The 24,153-nt window shown below is 39.3% G+C and overlaps 1 protein-coding gene across 1 annotated transcript in view; it reads left to right on the top strand.

Annotated features, from left to right (window-relative positions):
- Nucleotides 1–24,153, top strand: part of LOC141389569 (dynein beta chain, ciliary-like) — a 93,927-nt gene that overhangs the window by 39,035 nt on the left and 30,739 nt on the right. Inside the window, exons 11-17 of the mRNA XM_073961275.1 lie at nt 2,081–2,352; nt 2,410–2,586; nt 2,657–2,866; nt 2,931–3,095; nt 6,574–9,006; nt 18,459–20,131; nt 20,214–20,433. Of these exons, the coding sequence (XP_073817376.1) occupies nt 2,081–2,352; nt 2,410–2,586; nt 2,657–2,866; nt 2,931–3,095; nt 6,574–9,006; nt 18,459–20,131; nt 20,214–20,433 (5,150 nt within the window). The remainder of the gene's footprint in view (nt 1–2,080; nt 2,353–2,409; nt 2,587–2,656; nt 2,867–2,930; nt 3,096–6,573; nt 9,007–18,458; nt 20,132–20,213; nt 20,434–24,153) is intronic.

Consider the following 24,153-nt stretch of genomic DNA (forward strand, 5'->3'; position numbering starts at 1 on the left):
CCAAAATGGCTAAAATTTGGTACAAAATTTTGTTGTGGGTATAAAACTTTCCACCTGAAATTAGTCGGTATAGGTCAACGTCTTCATATAGCTCCCATAGAAAGCACCGCCCGATTTTCGGTATTTTGAAGGTTTTAGCCTAATTATTTCACCGAAGTGGCTGAAGTCTTTTTCCGGGCTACAAAAATTTCCCTAAGAAATTTGTCGGTATACGTGCATGTATTGGGGGGTACCCCCATAGAACGGTATATTCCAATTTTCGGTGTATTGAAGGTTTTAGCCTCATTATAACACGGAATGGCTGCAAGATGCTACTTAGTCCTCGTTGAGGGTATACAACTTTCCACCTGAAGTTTGTCGGTATAGGTCCATATCTTCATATACCTCCCGATTTTCTACATATAGCTCGTTCTCCACCAAAAATAGCTTATATTTGGTATTAAATTTTTGATAGAGGTATGAAAATAGCTTATATTTGGTATTAAATTTTTGATAGAGGTATGAAACGTTCCAGCCGAAATGTGCCGGTATAGTTCGACGTCCTCAAATACGCCCATAGGACCGTACCTTCCGATTAACAGTATTTTGAAAGTTATGGCCTCAATATACCACCGATATGACTAAATTTATAAGCCCTTTTCTTCAAATAACCCCATAGAAACGTACTTTCCGATTTTCGGTATTTTAGAAATTTCCCTCCCAATTTCCGGTATTTTGAAAGTTTTAGCCACAATATTCAATGGGAATAACTGAAATTTGGTATTTAGTCTTCGCTGGAGTTACGAAACTTTCCTCCAGAAATTTATCGGTACAGGTTAAAGTTTTATACAGCCTCCATAGAACGGCACTCCCGACGTTGTTAACTATCCAAATCCAGAATATCCAGTTTTAGGTTTAATCGGTTTTGACCAATTTTATGTATTTCGCTCAATTCGGAAAATTGTAAATACTGGTCCATGTTTTGGAAAGAACAACTGTTTTGAAGGGAGTATTATCAGTTTAGATATATGTACTACTCCTGCAATAAAAGGAAGAGTTTAGTACTTTCATTATCGAAATAAAAGTAATTGTTCCTATTCACTTTAATGCAGTTCGTGGTGGAGGGTATAAAAAGTTCGGCCCGGCCAAACTTAAGGCTTTCTTACTTGTTTTTTATTCACAAAGATAAGGCATTTTTTTAAATATGCCCTTTCAAAATTCAAGAAAATATGCATACTATTTTCACCAGTGGCCATCACTGTATATTCCCTGAAATTTTCAAGAAAATCGGTTCAGTAGTTTTGAAGATGTAACATATTTTAAAAAGTGGATGTGGTCAAGTCTTTGGGTCCTAAAAAATTTGGTTAGGTCGGATACACAACCACAATTGTCTCGCAAATTAACTTCAAAATAGATACATTCGTAATTATTGTAAATATAAAATTTTAAAAAATACGGTATAGGGGAAGTTTCCCGCCCCCTCCGAAATTCAACTAAATTTGTAGCCTATTTTAATCCGGGGTCATCCCTGTACATTCCATGGCAATTTCAGGGAATCGGTTCAGTAGTGTTTGTAGAAATTATAAAAATTGAAAATTGAAAGTAGTGGGCGTAAAAGAGGGCGTGGTCAAATTTTCTTTGCATAAAAACCCAAGGTTATGGCGCACATTCTACAGAAAGAATTATCAAAATCGGTCCAGCCGTTCTCAACTTATGCCATTACCAACGAACGACATTTGATTTTTATTTATGTAGTTATAGTATTTTTAAAGAAATAGGGTATAGGGGAAGTACCCTGTCCCGTCCGAAATTCAACCAAATTTGTAGCCTATTTTACCCGGGTGCCATCCCTGTACACTACCTGGCAATTTCAGGAAAATCGGTTCAATAGTTTTTGTAGAAATGATAAAAATTGAAAATTGAAAAAAGTGGGCGTAAAATAGGACGTGGTCAAATTTTCTTTGCATAAGAACCCAAGTCGGGTTATGGCGCACATTCTACAGAAAGAATTATCGAAATCGGCCCAGCCGTTCTTAACTGATGCCATTACCAACGAACACAATTTGATTTTTATTTATATTGATTTATTTTATTTCTTTAGACGAAATCGCTGATAAAACGGAAATTCACAAACATCGTGCCGATATTTTGACTAAAGTCAAATTCGGTCTACAATCGATACGTCAGCATTGTAAAGCATTTATGGAATATTCCTATCTTTGGCTATGGGATAAGCAACAATATTTAGCTGAGGTAAAGAAATACGGTAGACCATTAACGCCAAGCGAAAGGGACGATGAGCTAGAAGGTGTGGGAGAAGTCAAGCCGTTAAAAGATGAAAACAATCCTCCTCTTAGTGTATACAAGGAACAGGTAAGTTGCCTTTATCTTGTTATATTACCACACTTTGGTCTCATTACCCAATTTTAGCTGGACAAATTTATTGCCCTGGAAGCTCAAATTCAAAAATGGGACACCTTTCAAGATTTCAACGTATGGTTGCGTCTCAATAAAAAGGGTTTCAGGGCTGCTGTCCTAAATCAGGTGGGCAAATGGATAAGCCTTTTTAAAATGGATCTTATAAATCGTGTGAGGAATTCATTGTTGGTAAGGGAACTTCTCCAGTAGGGGATTAAAAAAAATATGATTTATATGTGAAATATATATTCTCCTTCAGGAACTCTCAAATTTTGTTGACGATGCCAATGTGGCCCTTAAAATGGAACTCAACAAAGATGATTTTGATGGTCTTATACAAATCATGTCCGTCCTAAATACCATAAATGAAAAACAATTTATATATGACAACATGTTTGAGTCTCTTAAGGAAATTGTGGATTTATTAAAAACCTACAATTATGAATTTAGAGATACGGAACTTTTAATGGTATGCTTTTGTGGAATATATTTTTACGGGGTTTGGTTTCAATAAGACTTTTTATTTCTTGTAGCTGTCAGAGCTTCCCGAAAAATGGCTTAAGATCAAAAAATTGGCCGCAACAGTAAAACAAGTTATTGCCCCCATACAATCGTATCAAGTCGATTTGATAGAGAAGGGTATCCTGCTCTGTAACAATTTGTCAACTAACTATCGCAAGAAATTCCTTAAGAAGAAGGTAATATTTTGAAACTTTTACTTATCACTTCTTTAACAAAAAAAGTACAAGCTCTGAATTCGGGTGCAGAATCTATGGTCATGGGTATTGCTTTTCGTGTTGTTGTTTTTGTGTGACACTCCTACACAAGTACTGTCTTAAGATAAAATGTAGGCTACATACATTAGTATCAGGGTGCTGTGACAACATATTTATTATACCCTCAGCATTTATGCTAACGAGGGTATATACACTTTATACGAGCAAAATGTGCCTCATCAAAATAATGGTTTTAGACCCCAAGTATGTTTGGACGAAATTCAGGCAATTTGGAGTCGATTTAGCAATGTAACTCTCGAACGGACCAACCGATTGGAACCAAATTCTGGGTATCGTAATATTTTGTCCAAACTTATTTTAAGTTCGAAGATGGGTTATATCGGTTTACTTTTTCGGTACCTACCCCACAAAACTTCGGAAATGCTCAGAAAATTTGTTCGCACGATAACTCTTAAAGGGAGTAACCGATTTGGTCCATACATAACACATCGTGGAATTTCTACCAGATATAGATGAGGTTCCAATATGGACTCTCTCGGTCCACTCCTTCGGGTACCTCCCACACAACATTTCGGAAAAGTTTGTAACGTGGTTTTCTCGTCGGCTGGGGTAAGCTCAGTCGCGTCCTGTCCATAAGGACCCACTAAACCTTACGAAATGAGAAGACTAGTATTCTCCCTTTCCTGGGGGCTAGATCGGGGATTTATTGAAAAAATACTAATTTACAATCTACTTGTGTTTAAATGCGATAAGAATGAATTCAATGGGTATATATTTAGATTAATAGTTGGCGTAGGATTATGCAGACTCGCTGGGACTTGACAGCTGAGGAACTCGTGTTGAATTAACGGCTTCTTCTACGAGGGAAACGGTGTTATTTGTGTTCGGTGTTCGGCTGTAGATGGTCGGGAAGACGATGAATTCGGTATTCGGCTGCAGATGATCGGGATGATGATGTATTCGGTGTTCGGCTGAAGATGATCGGGAAGACGATGAAATCGGTATTCGGCTGCAGATGATCGGGAAGATGATGTATTCGGTGTTTTCGGTGTTCGGCTGCAGATGTTCGGGACCACGATGTATTCGGAGTTCGGCTGTCGATGTTCGGGGCCACGATGTATTCGGAGTTCGGCTGCGGATGTTCGGGACCACGAGGTATTTGGAGTTCGGCTGTCGATGTTCGGGACCACGATGTATTCGGAGTTTGTCTGCAGATGTTCGGGACCACGAGGTATTCGGAGTTCGGCTGTAAATTTTCGGGTGTTAGTCTAGGCTACGATCTAGTGTCTACCATGCGCTAAGTACGAAACAGCTGACCCGAGGGCCCTGTGGAACAGCTGGCACGAATGCCCTGTGGAACAGATGACCCGAAGGCCCTGTGGAACAGCTGGCACGAATTCCCTGTGGAACAGCTGGCACGAAAGCCCAGTGGAACAGCTGGAACGAATGCCCTGTGGAACAGCTGACCCGAAGGTCCTGTGCAACAGCTGACACCAATGACCTGTGAAATGCATCAACCACCACAACTTAATGTGGTAGCCCTCAAAAAGTATTCCCAACGCTTTAGCACCGAAGTGTAAGTTGGCGGAGTAAGAACAGTCTTATGTTCCAACCCGTGTAGCTAACCCCCTGCAGTAGTAAGCTCTCCCATTCTCAAGCAATTCTGGAATACTTTAGTGGCCTGGAGTACAGAGTGAATGAGAATTATTCGCAGTGCGCGTCATAATAGTTACGGCGAAATTGCACTGGAATTGAATTCTCCGTTGCGTTACATGTTAATATCCAACAGGTAGACAGATGTAATGTAGTGGCTGCTGCCTATTGAATGGCTGTTCAGTATGTCTGCAGTGTATCCGCTGGTAGCCGGTATTGTGTTCTTGTATTATGTATGTACGTGATAGTATTGTCACGTTACAAGTTCAGTTTAAGAGCTGCTCTCGAATAGCTTTGATTTTTGCTGTAGCAACCTGCATTCATTGCCCCCTATACAAGTAAGGGGCAAGTCAATACTTCCTGAAAAAATAGCCTGAAAGGTGCAAAAAGCCCCTGTGACACCGTGTGTATTGGTTGGATCGCAAGATAACTCTCGAACGGATTTGCCGATTCGGATTTGGTCTTCGTATTATTTTGTACGAATTTCATTTATGTTCGAAGATACGCCATATCGGTCCACTCCTTTAGGTACCTCCCACGATAACTCTTAAAGGGAGTGATCGATTTGCTCCATACATTACACTTCCGAATATATGTAACAGACATATATCAGGTTCGAATATGGACTATATTTGTCCACTTCTTCGGGTACCTCCCACACAAAATTTGAGATAAGTTCACTTTAAGACCTGCTCTCGAATCATATTGATTTTTGTTGAAGCAACTTGCATTCGCTGCCTCCATTACAACGGTAAAAGTTTTTTCAGGGGCAAGTCCATTCTTCTTGAGAAAACAGCCCGAAAGTTCACTTTAAACCCCTATGTAACAATATGTAGTAGATGGAGATTACGACAACTCTCGATCTGATCAAGCGATTTGGTCCAAAATTTGGCCTTTGTCATATCTTCTCAAAACTTAGTTTTATTTCGCAGATGGACAATACCGGTCCATACCTTCCGGTACTTTCCCTCCAATATTTCAAAAATATCACTAAAATGGTTTGCACGACATCTCTTGAACGGGGCAACCAATTTGGTCCAAAATTTGGTTGTCCTAATATTTTGTGCAAATTTAATTTACCTTCTAAAATGACCCATGTTCAGAGGTTATACAATGACCAGTGGGCGCGATATCTATCGAAAAGATATTGAAAAAAAGATTCACGTTCATAATAGGCTATGTCGGTCAATTTCTTCAACACTTTTGAACTTTACATTTTTGTCGGCAAGTTCAAATGTCCAAGAAGGGCCACAAAATTCTGAAAAGACCCTAAGTACATTCGATCCGTGGATGAAAGTTTCAGTTCACATAGGCTGAGGGTATATCTCTGTCGGCAAAGTCGACTGATACTTTTTTACTTGTTTTATTTTAGTTTTCAAAATCTTCTATACCATTATAAATATATGTTTAAATAAAACCGAGCTCGAGGTCTTTGTTTTTGTTGTTTTTATTTATTATTTAAATCGATATTTCGTCTTTCTTCGAAAGACATCATCAGGATAAATAATACTTTAAGCTATTACAACAATAACAATAACATCGCCAAGCACCAACGTCGACCTTGTATCGTTGTCATCTGTTTTGTTTTGTATAATAAATAAAAACAAAAACAAAGACCTCGAGCTCGGTTTTATTTAAACATATATTTATAATAATCAAAATAAAGGTCGAACTAAATAATAAAAAAGAATAATTAATCTTCTATACCTTTAAAATATAATCTAAATTGAAATACCTTCTGTGATTGAAAAGTCATCAAAAAACTCTTCTCATATCTTTTTTGCAGTTTTTCCAAGTTCCCTGTCGCAATGTCTATGAACTGATCGACGAAGCAGATGTAGAAATCACCGAACTAGAAGAACGCCAACAAAGTCTCAACGGCTCAGCACTACTGTTCGAGTTGCAAGGTCCAGATTCGAGTAAAATTGAGAGATGTCGTCGAGATTTGCAACTAATGAAAATTATGTGGGATTTCAATGTAAGCATTGCCTCCACCATTGAAGATTGGAAGAAGACACCATGGAAGAAAATCGATATTGAAGTTATGGATCAAGAATGTAAAAAATTTGGACGAGAACTGCGATCACTGGATAAGGATATGCGCAACTGGGAACCATATTTGTATACCGAGAATTCGCTGAAAAATCTCATGACTTCATTGAGAGCAGTGACAGAGCTACAAAATCCCGCCATACGTGATCGTCATTGGATACAGCTAATGCAAACGACGGGTGTTAAATTTCGCATGGATGATTCGACGACTTTGAAAGATTTAATAGATTTGAATCTGCATGAATATGAAGAAGAGGTTAAGAATATTGTTGATAAATCGGTCAAAGAAATGGCCATGGAAAAGGTGTTGCGCGACATTCACAATACATGGGCCACAATGGAATTCCAAACTGAGCCACATGATCGTACGGCCATTAAGTTGCTGAAGGCCAGTGAAGAAATGATTGAAACTCTCGAAGAGAATCAAGTACAACTGCAGAATATGGCCTCGTCGAAGTTTGTGGGTTATTTCCAAACCGAAGTTAACAATTGGCAGCATAAGCTATCCAATGCTGATCAAATTATTGGTTCATGGTTTGAGGTACAACGTAAATGGGTTTATTTGGAGAGCATTTTTATTGGTTCAGAAGATATACGTTCCCAGTTGCCGGAAGATTCGAAACGTTTTGATTTTATTGATCGTGAATTCAAGACGTTATTGGCCCAAATGAATACCGATCGTAATGTTGTGAGATCCACCAATCGTGCAGGCAGTAAACTCTATGACAATTTGGAACAATTACTGAAACTGCTACTGCTGTGTGAAAAGGCCCTAAATGACTATTTGGAAACAAAACGCTTGGCGTATCCAAGATTTTATTTTGTATCTTCGGCAGATCTTTTGGATATTCTCTCCAATGGCAATAATCCCAAAATGGTGTGCAAACATTTAACCAAACTTTACGATTCAATGGGTTCCCTGACCCTTATACCCAATACCAAATTAGCCCGTGGCATGGTGGCCAAGGAACATGAGGAATATGTACCCTTCCTGGAGAATTGTGATTGCAGTGGCAAGGTTGAGGTGTGGCTAAATCGTGTTACGGACAAAATGCGCGACACCTTACGTGATCAGTTTCGTCGAGCCGTCATTTCATATGAGGATAAACCACGACATCAATGGATTTTCGATTGGCCTGCTCAGCCAGCATTAGTTACCACCCAAATATGGTGGACCACGGAGACAAATGATGCCTTTGCCAAGGTCCAACAACGCTACGAGAATGCCCTCAAAGATTACAACAAAAAACAAGTGATGCAATTGAATCATCTTATCAATCTTTTGCTGGGAGATCTCACAGCTGCCGATCGTCAAAAAATCTGTACCATCTGTACCATTGATGTCCACAGTCGAGATGTGGTGGCGAAAATTATTGCAGCCAAGGTAGAGGTGGTTACAGCATTTCAATGGCAGTCTCAGCTGCGCCACCGTTGGGACACCAAATTTGATGATTGTTTTGCCAACATTTGTGATGCCCAATTCCAATATGATTATGAATATTTGGGAAACACTCCTCGCTTGGTGATAACACCCCTCACCGATCGTTGTTACATCACCTTAACACAGTCGCTGCATCTCATAATGGGTGGTGCCCCAGCCGGCCCTGCTGGTACGGGGAAAACCGAAACGACCAAAGATTTAGGCCGGGCCCTTGGCATGATGGTCTATGTCTTCAATTGTTCCGAACAAATGGATTACAAATCCATTGGTGATATACACAAAGGTCTAGCCCAAACCGGTGCCTGGGGTTGTTTCGATGAATTCAATCGCATCTCCGTCGAAGTCCTGTCCGTTGTTGCCGTCCAAGTTAAATGCATTCAGGATGCCATTAAAGCCAAAAAGTTAATGTTCAACTTCTTGGGTGAAATTATTGTTCTACGTGCCACGGTGGGCATGTTCATCACCATGAATCCTGGCTATGCTGGACGTGCTGAACTGCCCGAAAACTTAAAAGCTTTGTATCGACCTTGTGCCATGGTTGTGCCTGACTTTGCCTTAATCAGTGAAATTATGTTGGTTGCTGAAGGTTTCCAGGAGGCACGTTTGCTAGCTCGCAAATTCATTGCCCTCTACGAGTTGTGCCGAGAACTGTTATCCAAACAGGACCATTACGATTGGGGTTTGCGTGCCATCAAATCTGTCTTGGTTGTTGCCGGTGCCCTAAGGGTATGTATGTAAATTATTGCAAAGGGAGAGACAGTATGAACTAAATCCTTTATCACAACCAACACCCACTAAATCAGTACCGAACACACACACACGCACGTCTTTGTTCTAACGTTCATTTCCTTTTGCTTTGTCGGTTCGGCCTTGTAGCTATGTAGTCGAATTGGTAAGTTTTTTTTTCTCTGGCCATTCCATATGCAGCTTACGACTCTATACACATGGCCAACATAAGAGCAATGTAAGTCTTATCGGAAACACGTACAGCTGTTGGAACGAAAACAGTTGTTTAAATGCTTGCACATTTAGCTATTATGAACGTACGTTCTTACCCAGCAAACCAAATGACGGATGTCCGACACATGTGAAGAATTGCGGAAGCAAATTCGTTCGGATTTCGTTACGATTTCTATACGGTTTTTCGTAGGGTAATTCGTTCAGATTTCATTACGAATTCTGAGCGAATATCGGAACTGAAATAACTTCGAATATACCAATATGACGTAGGGGATGAAAGATACCAAGGAACGGTCCGGACCGGCTTTAACATGGCAAAGTCCAGAATTTATCTTGGTCCCTCTCTCATCTCCAGTGGACACTGACCTCCCCATGGTATCACTCTGGGTAGCTTCCTTTAACATCCGTTAAAGGTAGTGAGCTAACATGTGCCGCGCAGTAACCCGGGTTAGTAACCCTCCCCTAGAAAAAAGCAGCATACTATGAAAAAAGAAATGAAAAAAATCCCTCTAAAGTTGACGACCCCCTCAAACGTTTTAAGCACCAAGATCTGCGAATCTGCACCTGGAGTGTTCGCACTCTTTATAGAGTAGGTGCAGTTTTCGCATTGGCAGATGTACTTGAAAAGTACAAGGCCGACATTACCGCCATACAGGAAATACGATGGAATGGGAAAGGCGGCACAACAACACCTAAAGGTGACGCACTGTATTATAGCTGTCATGACATAAAGCATGAGTTTGGTTGCGGATTTGTAGTTGGTCGGAGGTTAAACACCTGGTCTCCAGATTCACACCAGTGAATGAAAGACTCGCTGCAATTCGAATAACAGCAAAATTCGTCAACATCTGCTTTATTTGCGCTCATGCTTCCACCGAAGACAAGGACGAACAGACCAAAGATATATTTTACGAGCGCTTAGAAGAAACATGTGACCGTTGTACTGCCCATGACATTAAAATTATTCTAGGCGATTTTAATGCCAATATTGGAAAGGAAAATATCTTTGGCCCAACAGTCGGAAAATTCAGTCTCCACAATGAAACATCTGGCAATGGTATGAGGCTGATAGACTTCGCAGCGGAAAAAACATGGTAGTTAGCAGCACCAGATTTAAACATCTCGACATCCATAAGGGCACCTGACTTTCTCCAGATCAGAAAACAAGAAATCAAATTGATAGATGGAAGACATTCATCGAGCGTGTTGGATGTGCGTTCGTTCCGAGGAGCAAACATAGACTCTGACCACTCTACCTTGTTGCAGCAGAGGTACACACCCGGATAAACGTAGCAAACAAAGTACGAACAGACACAACACCGAAGTTGGACATCGGTAAGCTGCAATCACTACAGATAGCCACAGCATATTCCACTCAACTGGCCCAACTGCTTAATCAAAGCACTCCTCATCCCGATAACATATCAGCGCAATGGCAAAGCATTGCCCACACCATGCAAACAGCCGCAAAATCCATACTTGGATACCAGAGACCTCCACCAAGCAATCCATGGTATGATCAGGTGTGTCGTGATGCTACCGAAGAGAAAAATGCGGCATATAGGGCTACTTTACAATCCGTAGCAACGCATAGCGCACGAGAGAGGTATGGGGAGAAAAGAAGAGAGGAGAAACGTCTTTTCCGCAGGACAAATAGAGAGATGAAAAAGCGGTAGTGTGAAAAATTCGAGATGTACAGGAGCCAGAATGAAGTCCGAAAATTCTACCAAAGAGTGAAGCATCAAACTGATGGTTTTAGTACAGGTAGAGACCAGCAACATAATTTGGTAACTGATACAGATAGTGTGCTCAGGATGTGGAAAAAACATTTTTCAAACCTGTTGGTATCCAATAGCAGCGAAGAAGGCGATGATACCACAGATCAAATACCAGAAGGTGATATTGAAGGTATACCGCCCAGCCAAGATAAGGTAAAGACAGCAATAAACCGGCTGAAGAATAATAAGGCAGCAAGATCCAATGGCTTACCAGCCGAGCTGTTCAAAAACGGAGGCGACACGCTGATAAGGGTATTCATCAGCTAGTAAGCACCATCTGGGAGGAAGAACGAGTACCCGACGATTGGAACCTGAGTATCCTGTTCCCCGTCCACAAGAAAGGAGATAAGACTGTATACTCTAACTAAAGGGGCATACGTCAGCTCCCGATTGCCTAAAAGATCGTGTCAGGGATATTGTGCGAACGACTAAGGCATATGGTCAAAGAGATAATTGGACCATACCAATGCGTCTTTAGACCTGGCAAGTCCACCATTGACCAGATATTTACCCTGCGGCAAATCCTGGAGAAGACCCAAGAGATGTAGATCGACACCTACCATCTTTTTGTCGATTATAAAGCAGCCTTCGACAGCCCACTACGTTCAAAGGTATTCCAAGCTATTTTAATTTGGTATCCCCGCAAAGCTCATTCGGCTTTGTAAAATGACTTTAACTGACACTAGAGCTTCAGTTAATATAGGAAAGAACCTCTCCGAAGAGTTTTGTACCAAAAGAGGTTTCAGACGAGGTGACAGCCTTTCGTGTGATCTCTTCAACAGCCCGCTGGAAAAGGTTATACGAGAGGCAAAGGTCAAAAGAAGTGGCACAATCTACACCACTAGCCACATGTTACTGGCTTATGCTGATGATATGGACATCATGGCACGATCAGTAAAATAAGTAACTGATAACTTTAGGAAGGTCGAAGGAGAATCTGAATGATCGTGTCGGCGCGCAATGGGTCCATAGAGCTCGGACCAAGTGTTGAAGTTGGCTCTTATAATTTTGAGGTAGTAAAAGACTTCGTCTACCTCGGCACCGCCGTAAACGCAACAAATAACATCAGTTGTGAAATAAAACGAAGAATTGTATTGGCCAATATATGCTACTTTGGCTTAAGTAAACAGTTTAAAAACAAAGTCACATCTCTTCGAACAAAAATAACGCTTTACAAAACACTGATACTACCCGTGCTGATATATGGTTGCGAAGCCTGGGTACATGCGCCAGCAGAAAAAGCAGTTCTTGGTGTGTTTGAGAGAAAATTTATTCGAAAGATGTATGGACCAATCTGCGTTGACGGTGAATATCGACGTCGCATGAACCACGAGCTGTATCTGCTATTCAAAACGACAACAATATAGTTAAACGTATCGAGATGCAACGATTTCGTTGGCTAGGCCATATCATAAGAATGAGCGATGATGAACCTGCTAAAAAGGCGTATAAATACAGACCGCTTGGCGGTGCACGCAGAATTGACAGGCCAAGGAATAGATGGCGCAAACAAGTGAATGAAGAGAGAAATGGAGATCTTTCTATGTAACAACTAACAACAAGGGGTTGCTTTCATTTAAGTTTGTTGTCGAAAAACAAAGTGGTTGGTTATAAAATTCCCATATACAATTAAAATATTTAAATATAAATGCAACATATTCGTATACAAAGTTTGCATTGTTCTACCAAAACTACAAAATAATAAGTCATTAGACAGGGTGTGAAATTACAATCTTCCACTAAAAAAAAACAAAGAAAAAATTGTCAAAAATGCGTCAGAGAATTTTTTTTCTTTCAGAAATCTGTACGAAAATTCGGAAAAATAATTTTCTTTTCCAAATATCCAACGTTCCGAAATCGGGCAGAAATCGATCCGATTTTGATCCGAAATTATGGCAACCACTTCATACAACTTTCTTTAAGATATCGTCACAATTTCCGATCCGACATCGGACGTAGTGTCCGAATTTCGTTCCGATTTGGTTTGCTGGGTATTTTCATGCATACATACATATGTGTGAGATGCAACAACACAGGGAAGTGAAACTCTTTTCTCACTTGTTAGTTGCTTACTGTATTTTTCTATTGAAAATTGGGTAGACTGGAAAAGTATTAATCATTTAAGTTGGAGGGATGCTTTTTACCAATCAATAGTCCTAATTAATTTCAAGAAGGCAAAGTCTCGGACTCAAATTGCTTTCTTTTTCATCTTTATCTTTCACAAAATACCCTAAATTATAACGTTGGTGGTCTTTCTCCAATACTCGGTAAAGATGCACTTATAACTTTACTGTTAAGAACGATTAAAACTTCTGATGAAAGAGCAGCCCAGTAATCCATTCACAAAAAAACTACGACATACCAACAGGTTCGTAGAATATGTTGACTCTTATATTTTAATTTTATATTTATTTATATTTATTCATATTTTATATTTTATTTTTTATTTAAGAAATGCATTGAAAAATAAGAAGTCCACCAAAGTCACACACATTCAACCATTATGCTGCGTTTCACGGGTGGTTAAGTCCGATCATCAGGCATATTACAATGACAGGACTTGACAGGGTTATCAGTGCTCTATTACAAACTAGATATAGGATATAAAAAACAAATAAACAATTAGGAGGGTTGGCGTTTTTATTTGGGATGACGACTTCTATTTTGTTTTTCCAAATAGTCAGGCTTAATCCCATAGTCGTTGGTTTAATATTTTATTAAAACAACTATAATTTATTAGTGGGAAAAAATTGGCGATGTTTACCAAGGGTAAGGTAATTGACACTTGGGTATAAAAACTGGGAACTGGGAACTGATGATCTGTGGCGAGATCTGAAACTGCCTCACCAAACATCACAAATTTTTTCGCCCTAATAAATTATAGTTGTTTTAATAAAATATTTAAACAACGACTATGGGATTAAGCCTATTTTGAAAAACCAAATAAACAATATTTTATATGGAAATTGTGAACATTGAATTTTTTGTTGTACTAATACCAATTCTAACCAATATTTATTTTTATTTAAATACGGTTCGTACGACTTTAGTTCGATTTTCAAAAAAAAAAAAAAAAATCAACCATACAGCGAGCCAAATTTGTTTAGGCATTTTAATTAAGGGCTTTCTTTCATCCGAAAGTAAAACTTTCTTGTAAAAAAATAAGCCCAATACCACTTTTAGTACCATTTAGTACTTTTCGTAGCCGTATACTAGGTCAAATTTCAGAATTTGTACGCATTTCACCTTGTTATAACCATAAAAATTTATCTTCTTATATCAACCGCGATTCTCATTTACAGCTTTATCTGTTCCTCCAAAACCTTTTATAGTACAAACTTTACATATAAATAAATTAATACGATTTTCTGAAACCTCTACCTAATATTTCAAAATACCTCCTAACCCCTATACACAATAACAAATTGTACTAAATTATGTACCATTTAGTACTTTTCATAGTATGCATTTCCAAAGTCATATCCATATCTTAACCCCACATACCAACATTGAAAAAAATTTCGATTTCCAGCTCTGTTCCTATACAACATTTAGACCGCTTAGGTATTTTTCGTGAAGTTATGGTACGTATTTCTTAAAACACGCCTGTATACCAACGTTGCACACCAATACTCACACAAACTCAAAATATTCTGGTTCCAGCTCTGTCCCACAACCCAATAACGAATTGAGTACCGTTAAAATTATTTCCTATATTTATGGACGCAATTTTAACTCCAAATCTCAGGATTCTAGCTGTATCTGTTCGTCCAATACCAAACTCTATCAAACTTAGTGCTATTTAGTATTTTTCGTACACATAACTTCGCTTTAACAGTAATCTTAATTCCAAATTTCAGAATTCCAATTCTATCCGTTCGATTTTCTAAAAACCCAGCCGTTGATCTGTCAATCACTTACTCATCACTAAACTCTTTTATATATGAAGATACTATGGCAGATGTTTTCCATCTTTTTTTATACCCTCAGCATTTGTGCTAACGAGGGTATGTCCAACGGGCAAAATGTGCCTCATCGAAACAATGGTTTTAGAACCCAAGTATGTTTGGACGAAATGTGTTTCAGACAGTTTGGAGTTTGGAGGATGAACCGATTTGGTCCAAAATTTGGCTTTCGCAATATTTTGTCCAAACTTAGTTTAAGTTCGAATATGGGTTATATCAGTCCACTCCTTCCGGTACCTCCCGCACGAAAGTTCGAAAATGTTCGGAAAATTTTTGCGCACGATAACTCTTGAAGGGAGTAACCGATTCGGTTCATACTTTGCACATCGTGAAATTTCTACCAAACTTAATGAGGTTCCAATATGGACTCAATCGGTCAACGCCTTCGGGTAACTCCCACACAAAATTTGGGAAAAGTTCACTTTAGGACCTGCTCTCGAATTGCTTTGATTTTTGTTGCAACAAATTGTATTCCCTTCCCACCATACGACGATACAAATTTCATCAGGGGCAAGTCCATACTTTTTGAGAAAAAAATCTGAAAGGTGAAAAAAACCCTATGACACCGTGTGTAGTGGTTGGAGCGCAAGATAACTCTTGAACGGATCTGCCGATTCGGTCCAAAATTTGGCCTTAGTAATTCTTTGTCCAAATTTAGTTTACTTTGGAAGATAAGCCATATCGGTCCACTCCTTCAGGTACCTCCCTCACAAATGTTCGAAAATGTTCGGAAAATTTGTGCGGACGACAACCCTTGAAGGGAGTGATCGATTTAGTCCATACTTTACACATCCTAATATATCTACCAGATATAGATCAGGTTCGAATACGGTTTATATTTGTTCAATCCTTCGGGTACCTCCCACACAAAATGTCGGACATGTTCATTTTAAGACCTGTTCTCGAATCACTTTGATTTTTGTTGAAGCAACTTGTATTCGCTGCCTCCATTAGGACGGTAAAAGTTTTTTCAAAGGGAGGTCAATACTTCTTGTGAAAACAGCCCGAACGGTGTAAAAAACCCCTATGTCACCATATGTAGTTGCAGGAGAGCAAAATAACTCTCGAACTGATCAACCAATTTAGTCTAAAAATTTGGCCGTCGTCATATTTTGTCCAAACTTAGTTTCAGTGGGAAGATGGACAATACCGGTCCACAACTACCGGTACTTACCCCCAAAATTCAAAAAAAAAATGTCACTAAAATGGTATGCCTGATATCTCTTGAACGGGGCAACCAATTTGGAGCAAACTTTGGATCTCCTAATATTTTGTTTAAATTTATTTTAACTTCTAAAATGTCCCAAATCGGAGCTCTTCTTAGGGTACCTCCCACACAAGAGTTCAAGATTTGTGTCTGAGTGCAGTTTAGGGTCTGTTTGAAGATGCTGTTCGTTGTGGCCCTGTTTACAGCGATATTATATTTTCCGTGGGCCAGTCCGTGGACTAGTCCATGACTAGTGAGCGAGATATCTATCGAAAAGATATGACTCCCAAAATAAAATCTACTTCCATAATAGACTATGTTGGTCCATTCCTTCAAGTACCTCCTCCGCAACACTTTCGAAATTAAATCCTAAAATGCTAGGACGATATTACTTGAATGCGGTAACCAATTTGGTCCAAACTTTGGATCTCCTAATATTTTGTCAAAATTTAGTTTAACTTCTAAAATGGCCCATATCGGTTCTTTCTAAGGATACCTCCCCCACAAAAGTTCAACATTTGTGTCTTAGTGCTGTTAATTCCTAATCCACATTTTTGTCGACAAGTTCAAATGTCCAAAAAGGGCCACAAAATTCTGAAAAGACCCTAAATACATTCGATCTGTCCGCAGATGAAAGTTTCAATTCACATAAGCTGAGGGTATATCTTTGTCGGCAAAGCCGACTGACACTTTTTTCAGTTGTCCCTCCTTTAGACATTATATAACCCATTACAAAGTAATGTAAACAAGCTAATTTCTGCATTAGCAGTAAGTAGCAAAGCTACTTATGTTACTCCTTACTAAGTAATGAGTACGGTGGCACAGAGCGTGTATGTCCGAATTCAAATCCGAGTATTGTGTTGGTGGTGCACATGTAAGCGTTTAAACAAACCTTAATGGGCGTACGAATGGCACAGTGTGTAGTGTGTTGGCCTAAAAATCAGAAGTTTCCATGATCAAATCCAGCAGAGAGCAAATAAAATAAAATATGAAGTGTGTTGAAATTGAAAACAAATTCCACCTCAACTGTTCTAAAAATAGAAAATATATATGTTTTTTAGCTTATTTTTCTACTCCTAGTGGCCATAGAATAACTAGTTATTCAGTGCGATATGCCCTTGTGAAAATAATGTCTTAACAGGTGGTTTTGTAAGTAGTTACGACTACCAAGAAGTACTATAATTTTATTATTATTTGGTAATGACTTTTTAACGTACATATTTTGAGGCACCGCGACCGTAGTTTTTAAAAATTTCAACGAGAGCAATCCTTTTTGCGGTCAGGTGTTCATGCATGTAAGCTGGTGGAAGAAATGTCCAAGGATGCCTCTATCATGGCGAGCTTACAGTATCATTTCAGGCACTGCTTCAATCTTTTCGGAAAAAACCGCCGTTTTTGGACGAGCTTCACTACCTTTGTCGTTGAACGAGCGAAGACCACGAATTACTTCATTAAACAGGTTTTTATACCCTCCACCATATGGAGGGAAATATAGGAAATTTGGTATTTAGTCTTCTTTGAGCCTAAACACTTTCCGTCAGAAATTTTTAAGTACAGATCGATGTTTTGATATAGCCCCCATAGAATGGTGCCTCACATTGTTTTACCGAAATTGCTGAAATTTAGTATTAAGTCTTCTTCATACACGAAAGGAAACTAATTATTCCATTTTACTTTAATACAACTTGTGGTGGAGGTTATAACAAATTCGGCCCGGCCGAACTTAACGCCGGTCTTACTTGTTTACAGTGCTATGGGATTGTGCTTCATCGCCATACAAAATATTAAGTTCATAGATGCACTTTTGCCGTGATAATCCACGACGAAATTTGTGAAAAATAATCGGAGGAAAATGTTCAAAAGAAAATTCCATTTTTATAGCAAATTGATTTTCAAATACTGAGTATGTTTACGTTAAACAATGTCAAACTTTCCTATGGAAATGTTAAATGGCGCATAGCAACAACAGAAACTTATTTATTAGCCCTCGTATGTGTACTCTATTTTCATCCAAAATACTGGTCACCGTACCTATGACGAACACTTAAAAATTAAATTTCAAACCGATACATTTGCAATTATTGCAAATATGGGGTATAGGGGAGATACCCTCCGAAATTCAACAAAATATGTATGTATGTGGGAGTTAAAATGGGCTTGGCTAATTTATTTTTCCATAAAAAACTAAGTTGGTCTATGACGAACATTTCAGAAAATAAAACAAAGATTTTATAAAGATTTTATGTTTGTTTCAACTCTTCCTTTCAGCGTGATGATCGTCATCGCCCAGAAGATCAAGTACTAATGAGAGCTTTGCGTGATTTTAACATACCGAAAATTGTCACCGATGATTTGCCTGTTTTTATGGGTCTTATTGGTGATCTTTTCCCCGCTCTGGATGTACCGCGTAAACGAAATCTTCAATTTGAGGCTGTTATTAAACAATCCGCCATAGATTTAAAATTACAACCTGATGATGGTTTTGTTTTGAAAATTGTACAATTGGAAGAGTTGTTTGCTGTGCGGCATTCGGTGTTTGTCATCGGTTTCGCTGGTACTGGCAAATCTGAGGTGTGGAAAACTTTAAATAAAACGTATGCCAATCAAAAGCGGAAGCCGCACTATAACGACATCAATCCCAAAGCCGTGACAAATGATGAACTTTTTGGTGTTGTAAATCAAGCAACACGTGAATGGAAAGATGGTCTATTTTCCATAACAATGCGTGACCAGGCGAACTTGGGTGGTACTGGACCCAAATGGATTGTTTTGGATGGTGACATAGATCCCATGTGGATAGAAAGTTTGAATACGGTAATGGATGATAATAAAGTCTTGACATTGGCCAGCAACGAACGCATTGCCTTGACCAAGGAAATGCGTTTGCTATTCGAAATAGCGAACTTGAAGTCGGCCACACCAGCCACTGTGTCGCGGGCTGGTATTTTGTATATAAATCCCCAAGATTTGGGCTGGACACCATTCATATTGTCATGGCTGAATACGCGTAGTAATCCCTCCGAAGTGGCCACTCTGAATGTGCTCTTCGACAAATACATACCACCCATGTTGGATGCTTTTCGGGTGCGTTTTAAGAAAATCACACCCATTTCCGATATTGCCATGCTACAAATGACCTGCTTCCTATTGCAAAGTATGCTGACACCACAAAATGTCCCTGCCGATTGTCCCAAGGATTGGTATGAAATATATTTTGTATTCTGTGTCATTTGGGGTTTCGGATCCACACTGTTTCAAGATCAAATTATCGATTGGCGTAATGAGTTCCATAAGTGGTTTACAAATGAATTCAAAACTGTTAAATTTCCGGAGGCGGGAACTATATTTTCCTACTATGTTGATCATAATACCAAGAAATTCCGACCCTGGACTGATTTGGTGCCCAGTTTTGAATTAGACCCCGATGTGCCATTGCAGGCAAATTTGGTCCACACCTCAGAGACAACGCGACTGCGTTACTTTATGGATGTCCTAATCGAAGATAATTATCCTATAATGTTAATTGGTGCTCCTGGTTCGGGAAAAACAATTATTATGAACTCGAAATTGAATTCACTGCCCACAGAGAAATATGCAGTGACGAATGTACCATTCAATTTCTATACCACCTCTGAAATGTTACAACGAATATTGGAGAAACCTTTGGAAAAGAAAGCTGGACGAAATTACGGGCCACAGGGTAATAAGCGTATGCTGTACTTCGTTGATGACATGAATATGCCTGAGGTGGATAAATATGGTACTGTACAACCCCACACATTGATACGTCAATTTATGGATTATCGCCATTGGTATGATCGTGTCAAAATGACCCTACGGGATATTCACAATTGCCAATTTGTATCGTGTATGAATCCATCGGCTGGTTCCTTTACCATTAATCCTCGTTTGCAGCGGCATTTTTGTTCCTTTGCTGTGAAGTAAGTTTTGCAATACCTCAGATTTAATTAATATCTTGGAATTAAAAAATATTACATGGTTTTTGTGTATTTCTTTTTTCAGTCAACCCAGTTCGGATGCTTTGTTCCATATTCTTAATTCCATTTTATCACAACATTTGGCAAATCCCATACACAAGTTTGACAAATCGGTAGTCAATCTATGTGAACCATTGGTCCAAACTGCAATAAATCTGCATCAAAAAATCGCTGCAACATTTCTCCCTACAGCCGTGAAGTTCCATTACAATTTCAATTTACGTGATATCTCTAATATTTTTACGGTAAGTTACGGGTTCTGGATTGTGGCTACAATGTAACCTTCGAACTTTTCATAAATGCTTCTATGATTCTCTTCACTAAAGCTATAGGCTATAAGTAAATAATGTTGACCCATAAAACATCAGTGAGTATCCCGTCTGTTTATACCCTCAGCAGTTATGCTAACGAGGGTGTTTAGGTGAGGGAAGGGAAATCTATAGGTTTTTTCGATAACTATAGCTCAGGATAATGTTTGATGAGCAGTGGGGGTGAAAAGAATAAAATAAACAACAAGCAGTATCAGTTTTTAATATTAAAGATATGTTGGTTAATTGGTGTATTTCTTTTCTCTACAACAAAGATTACCTTGTAATCTGGGGTGGCGACAGAGGCCGGTTAGTATTAACGCGAGACGGTTGGTTAAAACGCGACAAGTTAACTCTTCAAACCCAGAGGTTCTTGCCATCGCAGAGGATTGCAGCGATCGCAGAGGATTGCAGCGATCGCAGAGGATCTAAGTCGATTTATACTACTACAATTACATATTCCAATGAGAGAAAATACAACAACCACCGCTCGTTGGCATCTGCGCTCTAAGGTGTCCGCAGAGGGAACGTGCAGAGGAGGTTCCTGATATTGTCAATCAGCATCCGTGATCGACTGAGCTCGGGAAGTTGAGTTGGAACGTATCAAACTTATACAGAAATAATGATCTTAGAACCTAAGAATGTTTAGGCGAAATCCGTTTCAGACAATTTGGAGTCGATTTAGCAATGTCCGTCCGTCTGTCTGTCTGCCAGACAGTGTCTGGTTGGCTGTCGAAGGGATCAACCGATTCAGTCCAAAATTTGGCTTTCGTAATATTTTGTCCAAACTTAGTTTAAGTTCGAAGATGGGTTATATCGGTCCACTCCTTCCGGTACCTCCCCCACAAAAGTTCGAACATGTTCGGAACTCTTAAAGGGAGTAACGGATTTGGTCCATAATTTGCATATCGTGAAATTCCTACCAGACTTAGGTGAGGTTTCAATATGGACTCAATCGGTTCACTCCTTCGGCTACCTCCCACACATAATTTCGGAAAAGTTCAGTTTAGGACCAGCTCGGGAAAAAGCTTTGATTTTTGTTGTAGCAATTTGTATTCACTGCCCCCATACGTTGGTATAAGTTTCATCAGGGGCAAGTTTTTACTTCCTGAGAAAATGCAAAAAAAATCCTATGACACCGTGTGTATTTGTTGAAATGTGGCCTTCGTAATATTTTGTGCAAATTTAGTTTTAGTTTGAAGACAAGCCATATCGCTCCACTCCTTCAGGTACCTCCACCACAGAAGTTCATAAATGTTCGGAAAATTTGTGCGCACGATAACTCTTGAAGGGATTGACCGATGTAATCCATACATTGCACATCCTAATATATCTACCAGATATAGATCAGGTTTGAATATTGACTATATTTGTCTACTCCTTCTGGTACCTCTCACACACAATTTCGGATAAGTTCACTTTAAGACCTGCTCTCGAATCACTTTGACTTTTGTTGAAACGGGTTGCATTCGCTACCTCCATTACGACGGTAAAAGTTTGTTCAGGGCAAATCCATATTTCTTAGGAAAATAGCCCGAAAGATATAAAAATCCCTATGTTACCATATGTGGCTGTCGGAGAGCACGATAATTCTCGAACTGTTCAACCCATTTGGTCCAACATTTGGTCTTCGGCATATTATATCCAATCTTAGTTTCATGTGGCAATACCGATCCGCAACTTCAGGTACTTCTCCCCAATATATAAAAAATTTCACTAAAACTCTAGTACGATATCACTTGAATGGGGCAACCAATTTGGTCCAAACTTTGGATCTCCTAATATTTTGTCAAAATTTAGTTTAACTTCTAAAATGGCACATATCGGTCCTCCCTAAGGGTACCTCTACCACAAAAGTTCAGTATTTGTGTCTTAGTGCAGTTAATTCCTAATCCACATTTTTGTCGGTAAGTTGAAATGTCCAAATACCCAGCAAAAATACTCATTACAAATTGGCCTACTTTCTCATTATTTTAACACGGGCATGTCATAGGGAGTAAGTACTTATTTGTTGGCACTTAAAAGTAAATAAATAAGTACTTAAGTAAGTAGTTACGACTTGAAGTAACCAGGGAGTAACTACTTATTTATCTACTTTTTAGTGGCCAAAAAATAAGTACTTACTCCCTATGACATGCCCGTGTTAAAATAATGAGAAAGTAGGCCAATTTGTAATGAGTATTTTTGCTGGGTAGGGCCACAAAATTCTGAAGAGACGTTAAATACATTCGATTTGTCCGTAGGTGAAAGTTTCACATTGGCTGAGAGTATATATCTGTCGGCAAAGCCGACTGACACTTTTTTACTTGTTTAAAGGACAAGTCCATACTTCTTGAGAAAATATGGTATCATGTGTAGTGGATTGAGCGCACGATCACTCTCAAATGGATCAACCAATTTAGTCCAAAATTTGGCCATAGTAATATTTTGTCCAAACTTAATTTATGTTTGAAGATGTGCCATATCGGTTCAATCCTTCAGGTACCTCCCAAAAGTTCAAAAATGTTCGGAAAATTGTGCGCACGATAACTCTCAAAGGCAGTCACCGATTTGGTCCATACTTTTCATATCGTAATATCTCTACGGGTCATAGATCAGGTTTGAATATGGACTATAAATGTTCACTCCTTCGAGTACCTCCCACACAAAATTTTGGAAAAGTGCAGTTTAAGGCCTGCTCTCTAATCGTTTCGCTTCTTTTTGTAACAACTTATATTCGCTCCCCCATTACGACAGTACACGTTTTTTCCATAGTTTCTGAAAAAATTGTCCGAAAGCTGTAAAAAAAACGCTATGGCGCCATGTGTAGCGGCTGGTCCAATCCTTGTCTTTCGAATCCCTTTGATTTTTGTGGTAACAACTTGTTTTCGCTCTCCCATTATGGCGGTACATGTTTTTCGGGAGCAAGTCCTTACTTCTTGAGATAATGGTCCAAAAGTTTCACACTAAACTGGGTAGTACGTAAGATAACCCTCGAAGCTAGAAACCGATTTGGCACAAACGGTGTACATCGTATTATATAGACGTCAGAAGTATTGTGTGTTACTTAATTTTTTAGGTCTGAGGCTGAGGGTATATCTCTGTCGGCCAAGCCAACTGATACTTTTTACTTGTTTTTTATTTTTCAATTCGAAATACAATTTTACCCTTTCTATGGAATTACCGTAAATCGGGAGGTACCATTGTAAAGAGCCGACATCCTCAACGGCGTTAACATGGGGAAAACTCAAATGGAACTGCCTTTACCACCCGGTAAAGGTAATATTCTAACATGTTGCGCACGTTCATCCATACGAGTAAGAACGATAAAAACCTGAGTTAGGCGTCGGGTTAATAACCCAACATATACAGGCATAATTGGGTGACGTAGGGGATGAATGATACCAAGCAACAGTCTTGACCGGCTTTAACATGGCAAAGCCCAGGATTTATCTTGGTTCCTCTTTCATCTCAAGGGGACACTGACCTCCCCGTGGTGTTACCTGGGGAGCTGCCTTTAACATCCGTCGAAGGTAGTGAGCTAACATGTGCCGCGCGTTCACCCATAAGAACGTTAAAAACTTGGGTTGGGCGTTGGGCTAGTGTTACCTGGGGAGCTGCCTTTAACATCCGTCGAAGGTAGTGAGCTAACATGTGCCGAGCGTTCACCCATAAGAA

The sequence above is a fragment of the Musca autumnalis genome, unplaced genomic scaffold (genome assembly GCF_047663935.1).
Source record: "Musca autumnalis isolate F117 unplaced genomic scaffold, ASM4766393v1 scaffold_1, whole genome shotgun sequence".
Lineage (NCBI taxonomy): Eukaryota > Metazoa > Arthropoda > Insecta > Diptera > Muscidae > Musca > Musca autumnalis.